The following is a 13,919-nucleotide window of genomic DNA, read 5'->3' on the forward strand; positions in this document are numbered from 1 at the left end:
AGACACCTTTTACTGTTTTTATCAAGTTTCAAATATTAAAACTTGATACTCGTAATATTATGTTTTACAAAGTTTCACCAAGTTTTATCAAATTTCGTTTGCTTTTACGGGTTTCCAGCTGAGAGCTTAAGGTTTATGTTTTAGTCTTTGAAACTGGCTGAATTCATCATTTGCTCCATCAAGTTTTAGTAGTTGAAACCTGCTGCGGTTTTTAAAACTTGTCAAAACATATTCAAAAGTGAGCTTGTTTCAAAGCTCTCATCACAAGGAACATGAATATGCAAACGCGATATAAATTAGACTTTTGATTCAAACGATATAATAGATTCAGATTTACAAGTCAAAAGGAAAAACATTAAAGGTGGGGTGTGTGGGGCACACACTCTCTCACAAAAGTTATACCAAAAGCTGCATTAATTAACTAAACTCTAATCACAAAATCACTTTCCAATTGTCAATGCAGTCATGCGGCCCCCGCCCCTACACGCCACAGATCGTCTCTTCGAGTTGTGTTGGAGAACATGTTAGGCTGGTCATAATGAGGAGTAACTTGTACGAGTGTCATGCATACTAATCTAAGTTTTTTTCGAGGATACGCAAATTGCGTACCTTAGCTTTATAGAAGAAGAGAAATAAGACATACAACAACGTCTACCACTCGAAGGCGACCCACTCCACACCCGGTTTGTACAAGGACAACCAAACACAACAACACAACTACGACACAAAAAGCCTACCCAACACCGAGCCCCTCGCCGCGTCTCGGCCGACACTGAAGACCTCTGAAGAACAGCAACTCCAGCTTCCTTGAAATAGCCAGCGACGACCGTACATGGCGCCAGAGGAGAAAGATTCGGGCAGCGGTGAACACCGGAGGAGCACATCATGGGACCTTGAGTCTCCCAGCACAATGCTCCCAACAGAGTAACAACCTCAAAGACGTTGCCATCATGCGGATCCTACGAATCAGGGCTTTCGCCCCGGAGATAGCTGCCGATACGAGGTCGCGAGGAAGATGGCGTTGCACTCGGCGAAGCCTCCAGGAAGGTGAACGACACCCGCAGGTGCCATCAACGCCGGTCCGACCACAACCGAACAGGATTTTCATCCGTAGCGCTGCACATCTCCCCGTCTCCAAGATCCCGGCCAGTCCCGATCAGATACCTCGCACCGCCGTCACCGTAACAACTTGCCATGGAAGCCCCCTCACTTCCAAGGGAAGTTACTACTACCTTCATAGTGCAAAGTAAGGTAGTAGTAGTAGCATAGATGACTTTATTTATTAGCTTGTAGACTCATATTGTTTTGGAAAGCGCTATGTTACAGTAATGTTACTACTCATTGGCAAAAAAATTTCTAAATGCGCTATGTTATTAGCTAAGTTACTCCCACTATAACTAGCCTTAGTATTTTGACACCAAACGTTGTCAGATTTAGCAAAGTTTGCCGATGCAGAACTGAGTGTGTCTGGTCCTTTTGTTTCAAACATGTGCTATGTTTCGGCATGGGACTTTGTCAGATTTAGCAAAGTTCGCTCATGCAGAAGGATCCACTCCCGAGCGCCATGGCCGGGGCAGAGGTCGCAGTCCCTGTCCCAGCTCCCGACGAGTGACATCCATCGCCCAATAGGGAACAGCTGTACGAGCGGAGGGCATTTCGGTCCGAACCACCTCGGAGGTTGGGCCGTCACATCCGCGGGTGAGGAAAGAAAAAAAAGGCGCCCCCTCCCCGCGATATAATTCCCACCGAGGCGCGCAAGGAAGCGTCCGTGAGGGAGCAAGCAGACTCGCAGACGGAGCGCGTCTCGTCTCGTCTCGTCGCAGTAAAAACTGGGGAGACGGCCGCGGCCGCACATGCTTTAAGTCCCACTCCCTCCTCCTCCACCACCACCACCTGCTCAGTCGCCTCAGATCTCCAGCTGCCCCCTTCCTCGGCGGGCGCGGCCGCATTCCTCGCCGTGCAGAGCGGAGCGGGGGTCGGTGGGTGGGTAGCTGCAGCTGCTGCTGGGGAGTGTCGGTGGAGGAAATGGCGCCGGTTGGTGGCGTCGCCGGGAGCTCCAGATCCGCGGCCTGCTGCGCCGTGCTGCTCGCGGCGGTGCTCTTCTTCTCCGCACCGGCCACCACAGGTTCGGCTAGCTCCTCTCCTTCCCGCCCGCCCGGTCCTTCCCTCTCTCTCGTTCCTCGTCGTCGTGCCTGGAGCCGGCGAATCGGTAAACGGATCCCGATCGCCGCGGTGCATCGGTGAGACGAGGCGGTCGCACGGGTTCTGCTCCGCGCGCTGGTCAATGCGCGCTCCCGTTTAGTTAGTGCTGTCGGTGTCGGTGGCTTCTAATTTTGATCCCACCGGGTTAGTCCTGTCCGTTCATTTAGAGCTTGTCCGAGTTCTGAAGCCAAATTAGGAAGCTATTCCTATCTGTGAGACGAGCGATCTGTCAAGCTTCCCCGCTGCCACTCTGCCGATCTTGTTGACACTTGCTCGTGGCGAGCTCTGCGGCGATAGATCTGTCCAGGAGGGAAGCGGATCAGTACAAACATATCGACCAATTGCTTTGCTGCTAGAAAGTATCCACTGGATAAATCCTGCAAACTGCAATTATGATGTAGAAGTAGTAGTAACATAGAGTGCATCTAGCGTGTCAATTCAACTTCTCTCTTTAGTTTCTTTCCATGTATGTATCTGATGTATGCACCCTTTGTTTGTTTGTTCACGCAGAGGCTTATGATTCGCTGGATCCAAACGGCAACATCACCATAAAATGGGATATTATTTCGTGGACTCCTGATGGTTATGTGGTAAGTAGCACCTCTTCACATCAACAGCTCTGTCTTTCATCTCAACCTATTAGCCTATTATATATTTATATTATTTTTTCATTGTTTTTGAGATAGCTCACCACTCATGCCAAGTGGTATTATATATTTATATTAGCTCATGATTTTGACCTTGACAAGTAGCATGGCTAATAGTTGGTTACAAACTTTGCCACAAACAATATAGTAGCCACCAAGTACAATTACCAGCAGATTTTGGATATCTGGTCACCTCTACTTGTATCATGATCTTTTTTTCCCAAACTTATCATGTGCAGGCAACAGTGACAATGTTCAACTACCAGCAGTTCCGACACATACCTGCACCTGGGTGGCAGCTGGGATGGTCATGGGCAAAGAAAGAGGTCATCTGGTCGATGGTGGGGGCTCAGGCTACTGAGCAGGGTGATTGCTCAAAATTCAAGAGTGCCCCTCCCCATTGCTGCAAGAGAGATCCAACGATTGTCGATCTTCTTCCGGGCACCCCATTCAACCAGCAAATTGCCAATTGTTGCAAGGCAGGAGTTATAAAGACATTTAACCAGGACCCAGGAAATGCTGCATCCTCCTTCCAGATTAGTGTAGGTCTTGCTGGGACTACCAATAAGACGGTTAAGATGCCGAAAAACTTCACCCTTAGGGCCCCAGGTCCGGGGTACACATGTGGGCGTGCTCTTGTTGGCAGGCCTACCAAGTATTACTCGTCAGACGGGCGCAGGGTAACCCAAGCTCTCAGTAAGTTGCCCACTTATTGCTCTTCACTGCTTGCTCTATATTGCTTTAATACTTTGCGCAAATGCATTAGCAAGCTACACTAATTGAGCTAAACACATCTTAGTACCACTTTTGTACGTTTCTGCTCCTTAATTGTGAATGAATTTTATGTTATAATATGTGTAGGATCAGTGAAAGACTGAAAGGAGTGAAACCATTGAAATCGGAAGTGATTCATTTTCGAGAGGAGATGAGTTCATCACCTAGGATCGATGTTAGCTGATATTTATTTGAAAATAAGCCACCACTAAGCCTGATAATATCTTAACTAGTTTTGTTCACTTGCAAATAATGGATTTCAAATGCAGGAAACATCAGATTGGTTCCATATAGTTTTTATTCTTTATTGCTGACAATGTTCTTTATTTAGTGGGTATTAACAAAAGAAATTCTCTATTGGCAGTGTCGTGGAATGTAACCTGCACATACTCCCAATTTCTTGCTCAGAAGACTCCCACCTGCTGTGTATCTCTCTCATCGTTTTATAACGACACTATTGTGAACTGCCCAACGTGCTCTTGTGGCTGCCAAAACAATATTACTCGTCCAGGAAGCTGTGTAAAGTGAGTTAATAATTATTACTGTTTACTATGCTTCCTATTAAGGTTCCAACCTTCTGCAAATTCCTTACTAATCCTATCCATTTTACAGTGACAATTCGCCTTATTTACAATCTGCCATCAATGGCCCTGGCAAATTAACTGGCCAGCCTCTTGTCCAATGTACTTCCCACATGTGCCCGATAAGAATCCATTGGCATGTGAAGCTCAACTACAAGGACTACTGGAGAGTGAAAGTCACCATCACAAACTTCAACTACCGCATGAATTATACAGACTGGAACATGGTTGCCCAGCATCCTAACTTCGATAATATCACAAAGCTGTTCAGCTTCAACTATAAGCCACTTACCCCATATGGAGGCCGCATAAGTAAGTCACCTTGTGAACTGTTTTAATTAGTTTCTGACTTGAGATGTGCCTCCTATCTGACGTGTTTATCCCTCCCATTTCAGATGACACCGCAATGTTCTGGGGAATGAAGTTCTACAATGATTTGCTCAATCAAGCTGGCCCGCTTGGAAACGCGCAGTCAGAACTACTCATGCGGAAGGACTCGGAGACTTTCACCTTCCAAAAAGGATGGGCGTTTCCCCGGCGTGTGTACTTCAATGGTGATAACTGTGTCATGCCATCTCCCGATGACTATCCATGGTTGCCTAGTGCAAGCCCTCTGACAAAACAACCATGGACGCTCCCACTATTGGTGTTCTGGACTGTGTTGGCTACTTTGCTGGCTTATTACGTATGATGAAATGAGACCAAGAGATTCAGCGAGCTTCAAGTCGCTGTCATGTTCCATGAGGTGCGCGGCAACAGGTCATTTGTTCATTCCATTCCACGGTTGCATAGAAGACACGGGTGCCGCGCTGAGGAAAGCTGATACGTGTGTGTGTTTTGTAAGTTAAAAAGGGCTGAAAATGTATTTCTTGTTTTGGTATATACTGGCCATGAAACTTTGGTGAACTTAGTTACTCAAATTTAGGTAATTATGGTTGCACCTTCTGTATTTTATAGCAGACGCAGACATTTTAATTGAATCATATGACTGCCTTTCTTGTAGTGATTGTATGAGTTACATAATAATGTTTTGTACAATTTGTTAAACCGAGAGGATGCTGTTGGTTGAGATAATCTAGCATTGTTTTCCTGATCCCTCTCGTTTTCGAAACAAGTGCTAGAGTTAACAAGAATCAAAAGAAGCACAGGACAACACTCAGGCTAGGCTGAACAGAAACGTACCTAAGATCATAAAACCATAATGTACAGCAAAAAGAGGCATGAAATGGTTCTTCTCTATCTGCACACTATGAATTTAGAAAATTGCAATAATGCAGTAGTGAACGAGCATGCTTGCCACGTACGTACCAGGTTGTCTTCCTGATTGCTACGTTTAACGGGTTGCTTCATCAAACATCTGCTGTTTGAATATAATGTGATTCTCTGTGCTTTTGACCTTGTGAGACGCCTGATGATGTTCATGATCTTACGATCTTACTTCTGGCTTACTGGACCAGTTCCCTCCCAGCCAAAAGAAAAATGGCTATGATGGGAGGGACTGCTCTATGGTGGACAATATGGAAAACCAGAAATGCAGCATGTTTTGATAAGAAAATGCCTAATGATCCTGCACCAGTTATCTTCCATATTTGCAGTCATCTCACCAACTGGAAAATCTTGTAGACAAACCTGAAAGCAGGAAGCATTGAGCTCGCTGTGGAGAAGATCAGGCAGGTGGTGCGGGAGATCTACAACAGAAGCCATGGATGGGGCCCTACGGTTCCCAGAATCACGGGTGGATGATTTCTACTACACCGCCTTCTTGTTTTCTTTCTTCCTTGAGTGATAACCTCTCTAGTTTGCTTTACAAGGCTTGTTCCAGTTTGTGTGTGAGTGCCAAAAGGCCCTGCTTAAAAGTTCTGAAGAAACTGCTGCGTGTGAGCTGGTTTTCAGGACCTGCACAGTTACCTGAAAGCTAATCCCCAATGATATAAAAATATCTTCAACAATAATCATCAGGCAATGTTACTACTAATCAAACAAGAGAAGCTTGTATCATTCAGAGCAATGAAACCGAAACATAACAACTTTACTATAGTACAAATTACAGAACACATCAGGATATATATAGTAGCATAAAAAATCCTGGAAACAATTTACCTTATGAAGGACGCTGTTTCCGAGCCCTCAGAAACATCATCATCTGCAACAAAGCATGATCGGCCATTGTTGAAGGGAGCCATGATATTGCTTCGGCTTGGAAGTTTCACGGTGTTGCCTCTGCCGAGTCTCAGAGATCAGTAGACATATGCTGCCTATGGCCTGGCATATATATACCCATGAGGAGTCAAAGATGCAGTGCAATGGAAGGATCAGGGAGATGGTTCACCCGTAGCTGTTGGTTTGTTGGCTGGTTGCAGTTGCAAGCAAGCCCCAGGTTGAGAAGCTCAGCACCACCTTCCACATGTTGGTTTTTGCTCTGCCTTCAAGCAACACCATCAATTCCAAGTGATACCCCTGCATAATACTATCAGGTAAGGTGTACATTTCCAGGTGACACCTGGGGAAGGATTATACAAGGCATTGAGGCAAGCCTTATCTGCACAATGCAATGCCAAGAGGCTGTGTCGAACCCAGGTGCTAGGTTACTAAGCACAGCAGTAGCACATGATAAAATTTCTTCAACTAGTATTACGTAGTGATGGCGAAGCAACCCCAGTTTAGAAATATCAAGAGAGGGGGCGGCAAAAGCTACCTGCTATCTTTCTGAAGTCTACTGCCCAACTATCTACACCTTGTGAGGTGACACAAGGGGAAGAAAAACGAATAGGAAAATATATGGACGAAATGCTTGCACGGGAAGCTTTCAACAAATGTCGACTCAAAAGGAGGGGCCAAAAAATCCCAATTTGCATCTTGAAAGTTACAAAAGAACAAGTTACACAAAAGTCTTCAGGGTTATTCAGGAGCAAGTGAGGGATTGAAAAATCACAATATTCAGAAATAGCAGTACCGTGGCACATCCCACGAAAATAACAAAAATAGAAGCAATAATGGCACGGAAGAAATCTGCGCCAGCAGCTGCCTCAAGGCGTAAGAGGGTTTACATCACACACATGGTTCAGGTCTTGAAATGAATCTATCCATTGAATGACATATTGATAAAATAGTACCACCAATTTTGTGGACAAATATTTGACTCAAGTACCTAAGGGCTCAATACAGCAATGTGTCTTCCCCTTTGGACAGAAGTACATAATCTCTCCATCCATAACCAGCTATAAATGTGTTGGTTACCCCAAAATGGTCCTTCAATCAACCTATAACCGATCATCACTTCCTTCGAGCATACAATATAGCAAGCACGGCTGATATCCCAACTGCTGCTACCGGAATGGCCCAGTACTGCACAGCGTAAGCCGCCAGCTTGCTGGCGAAGTCCTTGTCCTGCTCTTTCCTGAAAACCTCCATCTCAGGCATGTCAGGTGTTTCGTCCAAGTCCAACTCCCCAATGAAGTAATCTTTCATCAACTCCTTGGCATCCTTGCTGTGGCCCGCATCTTCAAATTCCTCGGTGCCATCCATACCTTGAAACAGATTATCATGTATGAGCAGACAGCCTATGAGAAACTAAAATGTGCTGAACAAGAACATGAAAACAAGAGGTGAGAACTGAGAAGTAGTACCAGTCACGGCAAGCAGCACATCAGCACCCCCAGGATGGTCATCCAAATACGCGGTCACATCATAAATCTGCATTGTATTCATCAACAGGGCATGAGCTCGCCACAGAATCAGAGTAGTGGAACATATTTGCCAGGTAGTATTGTAATGCGTATCTACTCTCTGCTGACACAAATTCTATTTGATTCAAAGCCCTCAACAGAGGCATCTGCTGTGGTTGCCTTCAACAGAGGATACCCCAGCACAACTGCCCCACGAGGTGACTAGCAGGCCACGCCACTCGCAGAGACGTTCGGTTTCGATTCCTGCAGCCTTCTCACTAACAAAGCGAGCGCGGGATCTCCCAGGCATTCGGTCGAACAGGCTAAGGGCGGGGGTCGAAGCCCAACTAGCAACAACGAAACGCGTCCATACACCCTAGACCCTACCTACCTACCTACCGATGTTAGGGGCAGTATTGCTGAAGCCAGATCGGCGGCGAGGGGTATGAGGGAGGCGCTACCTTGCCGTCGACGACGATCCAGCAGTCGTCGGGGGTGTTGTGGAGGGCGGCCTCCTTCATGCTGTACAGCTTCGTCAGCGTCGGCATCTCGCTCTCGCTTTCCCAGTCCGGTCGGCTGGGGCGAGGGCGAGGTCGAGGGAATACTGCTGTACGGAGTGGGTGAATCTGCCCCGGCTTGCAGAGGAAGAAGAAGGTGGCTATCTGGATTCTGGACCAGGTATCTGGTCTTGAATCTGCCGCCGCTTGCCTTGCAGAGAAAGAAGAACTGTTTTCTTTTTTAAGGATAAAGAAAAACTGCTTTGGGGGGATTTCGGGGAGTTCGGGGTTGGGTTTAGGCCTCGTGGGCCTAGGATAATGGATCGCACAGCCCAGTGTAACCAAAACCCCACCAAAGCCTTCTAAAAATAAAGCAACCCCACCAAATTGATGGCCTGTCTGTAGCCCACAAAGGCAGGAATTTTTATCTGTTGCTAAAAAAAAGGTACTGTATGCTTTATCTGATGGGCAGGAACAGAAGGATGTTCACAAATATATAAATCTCAATTAATCTCTTAATAATGTAATGATATAATTTACTTAAGCTCCCTATGAATATGAATGGAGCCTCCTGGTGCATCGAGGTTATTTCATGTATTCGTGGCCCCACATGTTAGGAAGTGGATCGGATGTGGGCTGCGGTTGGGCCTATTAGCATTTGAACGCGGCGCTCCTACGTTGGTCGATAGGTAAACTTTTTAAATTCATGTTTTCCTGAATTCATGATTATTTTAGAAACTTGGAAACTTCTTTTGAAATTCACTAACATTTCTAAATTCATGAACATCTTTTATATTCGTGAATATTTTTGTATTGCGGGGATGTGACGCCCCGAGACCGATGTGCCAGGTGTCCTCCAGTTATTCGCTGTTGTTGCCTTGTCTTTTGCTTGCGTGTTGCATCTTGTCATGTCATCATGTGCATTGCATCATCATGTTTTTCAAAACCTTGCATTAGTCCGGGTCTCCCAGTTTCGTCCGTTGTCCGTTCCGAGCCCAGACACACTTGCACGCGCCCGCGGCATGTCCGAAATATTATGTTATAAGTAGCCGGAAAATGTTCTCGGAATGGGCTGAAAGTTGGCGTGCGGTGTTGTTTTGTTGTAGGTAGGCCGCCTGCCAAGTTTCATCGTGTTCGGAGTCCGTTTGACGCCCCAACGGATAACTATAGCGGCATTTTAGCCGGTCTAATGTCGGACGTTTTCGGTCTCCGGAAACAGTCGTCGGACCTCTCTCTCTCTCTCTTCTCTTCTCTCAGCTTGAGCCCTTCTGTACAACCCACAAGTTCCAACCTAACCTCTCTCGTCAGCCCGCGGCCCTCCTCGCGCGCGCGTCGAAAGTTGTCCCGGACCCGACCCGGACAGTCGTTACCGTTATGTCCGGATCATCCCCAAACATCTGCAAAATATCACTGTTTCCTTATTTGGGCTACCTAAGCTATTTTTCCCCGTCCGTCCGATTACGATCGGAGGGACCTTATACCCCCCTAAACCCATCCGGCTTGCTATATATAGTAACAACCCTAGACTAATCCCTAGATTTTAGCCCGTTTGTCCCATCGGTCCATCCGCGCCGCCACCTGATGCCCTCCTCCTCCTTGCATTCCGTGCCAAACCAACCAGATCCAGTTTCTCCTCCCCTCGATCCCACCAAGTTGTTGCCGAGGCCCCGAGCAAGAGCGCTCGACCCTGTCTCCCTACGCTGCTATTCGCCACGCCGGCGACTTTGCCCGGTGCTCAAGCACCACCGCGCCGCCTTTTTCCCCTTCCCTTCTTTCTCCTGCCTTCTTCTCATTCTCCTCTGCTTCTCTCTCCTCGTAACTCTCTCTCTCCCTCGCCTTGGACAGGGGAACCAAAGGAAGCCGCCCCATCGCCTGGATCCATTGCTCCGTCCGGCCTCCCTCGCCTCTCCCGCGTCACCGGTGGTCGCCTCCGCCCGCTGCCATCTTCTTCCCAAAGCGTCGTCCCGGCCTCCTCATCAGACCGACTTCCCCGTCAAGTCCCTCGCGCGCGAGCTCGACTCCGAGCGCTCCTGAGCTGCTCTTCCCCCTGCAGGACCTCCTCCTCGCCTAGCCACTCCGATGACCTGCAAGTCGACCTTCGCGCCCTGCCATCTCCTTCTTCCTCGCGTTCTCTCCCTCGCCTCACCTCTCCCCCTCTCTGTCTTCAGGGACACGAACCAGCAAGCCGCCAGGGGCACCCGAAGCATGGACCTCCGATGCCGACGCACCGAGCATGCGGCCGTCCGCCAAGCCTCTGCACCGCCCTTGCCAAGTCCTTCGTCGCCGGCACCTGCTCGCTCTGCTCGAAAGCAGAGGAGCTTCGCTCGTCCCGCTCGAGCGCCTTGACCCTGCCTCACTCCCGTTGACCCACGCAGCTCCACTCGACCCCGCGCCTGGTCCGCCGCCTCGCTTCGATCTGGATTTGGCCCGGCGCCGCGCCCGTTGACCTCCAGATCCACCGGGTGGGCCACCCCGCTGCAGGCCCAGCTCGCCTCACCCGGCCTACCCTCTCATCCGACCGGCCTGCTTCTCCTCCAGCTGGGCCGAAGCCCATGGTGAGGCCACTCCCAGTGCCCCCTCCTGTACACGGTTGGGCTACCAGATTCGGCCCATATTGTTTTTTTCCCGTTTTGCAATTTTCTTAATAAACCAGTGCACTGCATATTTACAGATTGGACCCTATACTTCATGCATATAATAACTCTCAAACCATGTATCATATGTAAACACTTTATATATGAAACTTGTTTAGAATTTTGTCTAGATTCATAATATCCAGCTTTCATCTATGTTTAAAATGCTTAAGATGTTGTTTGTTTAAACTTGCTTAATTAACTTGCTAAAATGATTTATTTCATAACTAAATAACCGTAGCTCCATTTTAAATAAACTTTATATGTAAATGGGGTAGATTTCTGCCTAGTTTAACATGGTGGCTTCACTTTGCATGCTTAACAACTCTAAAATTGTGTTTAGGGCAGAACAATACCAAATCTATAATATGCATATGAGGAGTTTCCGGACTTGTTGTTTTGTTGTTCTGGCCTCATTTAAACTTGCCTAGATTAGATAGTTTCATCATGCTTCCCCTCTTGCCATGTTTAACAACATTTAATATTGTTGGGCACATAAACAAGATCGAACTAAATAAGTCACGTGGTGTTTCGTCAATATGCAACGGAGTTGCATATTGAGCTCCATTTAACTTGTAGTGTTGTTTGTGCATTTTGCCATGCCATGCCCTCTTTAAACCGGACATGCATCATACTTGTTGTGCATCATGCCATGTTGTTGTGTTGGTTGTTTACTATGTTGTGTGCTTCTTTCCGGTGTTGCTTCTTCGGGTTGGTTCCGTTAACGTCGCGTTTGTGAGGACCCGTTCGTCTACGTCCGTTTGTCTTCTTCATGGACTCTTTCTTCTTCCTTGCGGGATTTCAGGCAAGATGACCATTCCCTCGAAATCACTTTTATCTTTGCTTGCTTAGTTGCTCGCTCTTTTGCTATGCCTATGCTGCGATACCTACCACTTGCTTATCATGCCACCCATATTGTTGAACCAAGCCTCTAACCCACCTTGTCCTAGCAAACCATTGTTTGGCTATGTTACCGCTTTGCTCAGCCCCTCTTATAGCGTTGTTAGTTGCAGGTGAAGATTGAAGTTTGTTCCTTGTTGGAACATGGAGATGTTGTTCCTTGTTGAAACATGTTTACTTGTTGGGATATCACAATATATCTTATTTAATTAATGCATCTATATACTTGGTAAAGGGTGGAAGGCTCGGCCTAATGCCTGGTGTTTTGTTCCACTCTTGCCGCCCTAGTTTCTGTCATATTGGTGTTATGTTCCCGGATTTTGCGTTCCTTACGCGGTTGGGTTATAATGGGAACCCCTTGACAGTTTGCTTTGAATAAAACTCCTCCAGCAAGGCCCAACCTTAGTTTTACCATTCGCCACCTAGCCTTTTTCCCTTGGGAGTCGCACATCCCGAGGGTCATCTTTATTTTAACCCCCCCGGGCCAGTGCTTGTCTAAGTGTTGGTCCAAACTAGAGCCACTTGCGGCGCCACCTCGGGGAAACTTGAGGGCTGGTTTTAGCTGTACATAGTGTTCATCCGGTGTTGCCCTGAGAACGAGATATGTGCAGCTCCTATCAGGATGTCGGCGCATTGGGCGGTCTTGCTGGACTTGCTTTACCATTGTCGAGGATGTCTTGTAACCGGGATTCTGAGTCTGATCGGGTCTTCCCGCTAGAAGGAATATCCTTCGTTGACCGTGAGAGCTTGTCATGGGCTAAGTTGGGACACCCCTGCAGGGATTTGAACTTTCGAAAGCCGTGCCCGCGGTTATGGGCAGATGGGAATTTGTTAACGTCCGGTTGTAGAAAACCTGAAGTTGACCTTAATTAAAATACATCAACCGCGTGTGTTACCGTGATGGTCTCTTCTCGGCGGGGTCCGGGAAGTGAACACGGTGTTGGAGTTTAGTTTGATGTAGGTTGTTCTAGGATCACTTCTTGATCATAGTTTTATCGATCATGCCTTGCCTTCTCTTCTCGCTCTCTTTTGCGTATGTTAGCCACCATATATGCTAGTCGCTTGCTGCAGCTCCACCTCATACCTTTGTCTTACCCATAAGCTTAAATAGTCTTGATCGCGAGGGTGTGAGATTGCTGAGTCCCCGTGACTCACAGATACTTCCAAAACCAGTTTGCAGGTGCCGATGTTACCAAGCAGGGGACGCAACCAAACTCAGGAGGAGCTCGATGAAGATCTTGTCCCTTGTGTTGTTTCGTTCTAGTCGATCAGTAGTGGAGCCCAGTTGGGGTCGATCGGGGACCTTGTCGCGTTTGGGGATTCTTCTTTTATTTTGGTTCCGTAGTCGGACCTTGATTGTATTTGGATGTTGTAATGCTTTATTCATGTATTGTGTGAAGTGGCGATTGTAAGCCAACTATGTATCTCTTTCCCTTATGTATTACATGGGTTGTGTGAAGATTACCTCACTTGCGACATTGCTTTCAATGCGGTTATGCCTCTAAGTCGTGCTTCGACACGTGGGAGATATAGCCGCATCGAGGGCGTTACAAGTTGGTAATCAGAGCCTTCCCCGACCTTAGGAGCCCCCACTGCTTGATCGTTATTAGCGGACGAGTTGAGTCTAGAAAAATGTTTTGAGTCATTTAGGAATTATATATCGGAGAGTTTAGGAATTCTTTTTACTCCCCAGTCCCTTCATCGCTCTGGTGAGGCATCCTGACGTAGAGTTTTGACTCTTCTCTTCTCAAATTTCACTAAAAAAAATTTAGGATCACGCGGGTATCTTGGAATCATTCCGATGGATTTGTGACGAGAACATTATTCTTGGTGCCTCCTATCATTTAGGGGTTGTGGCAGTGTCCCGGGGAGTTGAGCTCCGAGGTGTTGTCGTCACAATTTTATTGTTGCAGTTCTGGAATACCTGAGTTTAGTACGCCGACATCGAAAATCTCTTTTATGCAGTTCGTTGGTGAGATAACCTCGACGCCACCCAGTACTGGGGCGGGAGTTCGGGAGT

The 13,919-nt window shown here is 47.3% G+C and overlaps 2 protein-coding genes and 1 long non-coding RNA gene across 5 annotated transcripts; 1 reads left to right on the top strand and 2 right to left on the bottom strand.

Moving 5' to 3' along the window:
* Window positions 1-292: 292 nt before the first annotated feature.
* On the bottom strand, window positions 293-6,439 carry LOC119303165. 3 transcript variants are annotated; one of them, XR_005147845.1, is made up of 3 exons: window positions 6,305-6,439; window positions 5,513-6,100; window positions 293-2,501 (listed from the first exon to the last, which is right to left on the bottom strand). It is a non-coding gene; the product is annotated as an uncharacterized LOC119303165 (long non-coding RNA). The 3 variants fall into 3 exon arrangements; XR_005147843.1 differs by having other exon boundaries at window positions 5,513-6,112; XR_005147844.1 differs by having other exon boundaries at window positions 5,513-6,119.
* Window positions 1,993-5,251, top strand: LOC119303164 (COBRA-like protein 3). The gene is made up of 6 exons (XM_037580259.1): window positions 1,993-2,125; window positions 2,713-2,792; window positions 3,089-3,545; window positions 3,988-4,147; window positions 4,236-4,516; window positions 4,600-5,251. The coding sequence occupies exons 1-6, from the start codon at window positions 2,026-2,028 to the stop codon at window positions 4,893-4,895; spliced, it is 1,374 nt and encodes a 457-aa protein (XP_037436156.1). The 5' UTR covers window positions 1,993-2,025; the 3' UTR covers window positions 4,896-5,251.
* Window positions 6,440-7,124: 685 nt separating the features above from the next.
* On the bottom strand, window positions 7,125-8,598 carry LOC119303166 (cytochrome b5-like). The gene is made up of 3 exons (XM_037580260.1): window positions 8,331-8,598; window positions 7,831-7,897; window positions 7,125-7,731 (listed from the first exon to the last, which is right to left on the bottom strand). The coding sequence occupies exons 1-3, from the start codon at window positions 8,415-8,417 to the stop codon at window positions 7,478-7,480; spliced, it is 408 nt and encodes a 135-aa protein (XP_037436157.1). The 5' UTR covers window positions 8,418-8,598; the 3' UTR covers window positions 7,125-7,477.
* Window positions 8,599-13,919: the final 5,321 nt, after the last annotated feature.

Source organism: Triticum dicoccoides, chromosome 5A (assembly GCF_002162155.2).
Source record: "Triticum dicoccoides isolate Atlit2015 ecotype Zavitan chromosome 5A, WEW_v2.0, whole genome shotgun sequence".
NCBI lineage: Eukaryota > Viridiplantae > Streptophyta > Magnoliopsida > Poales > Poaceae > Triticum > Triticum dicoccoides.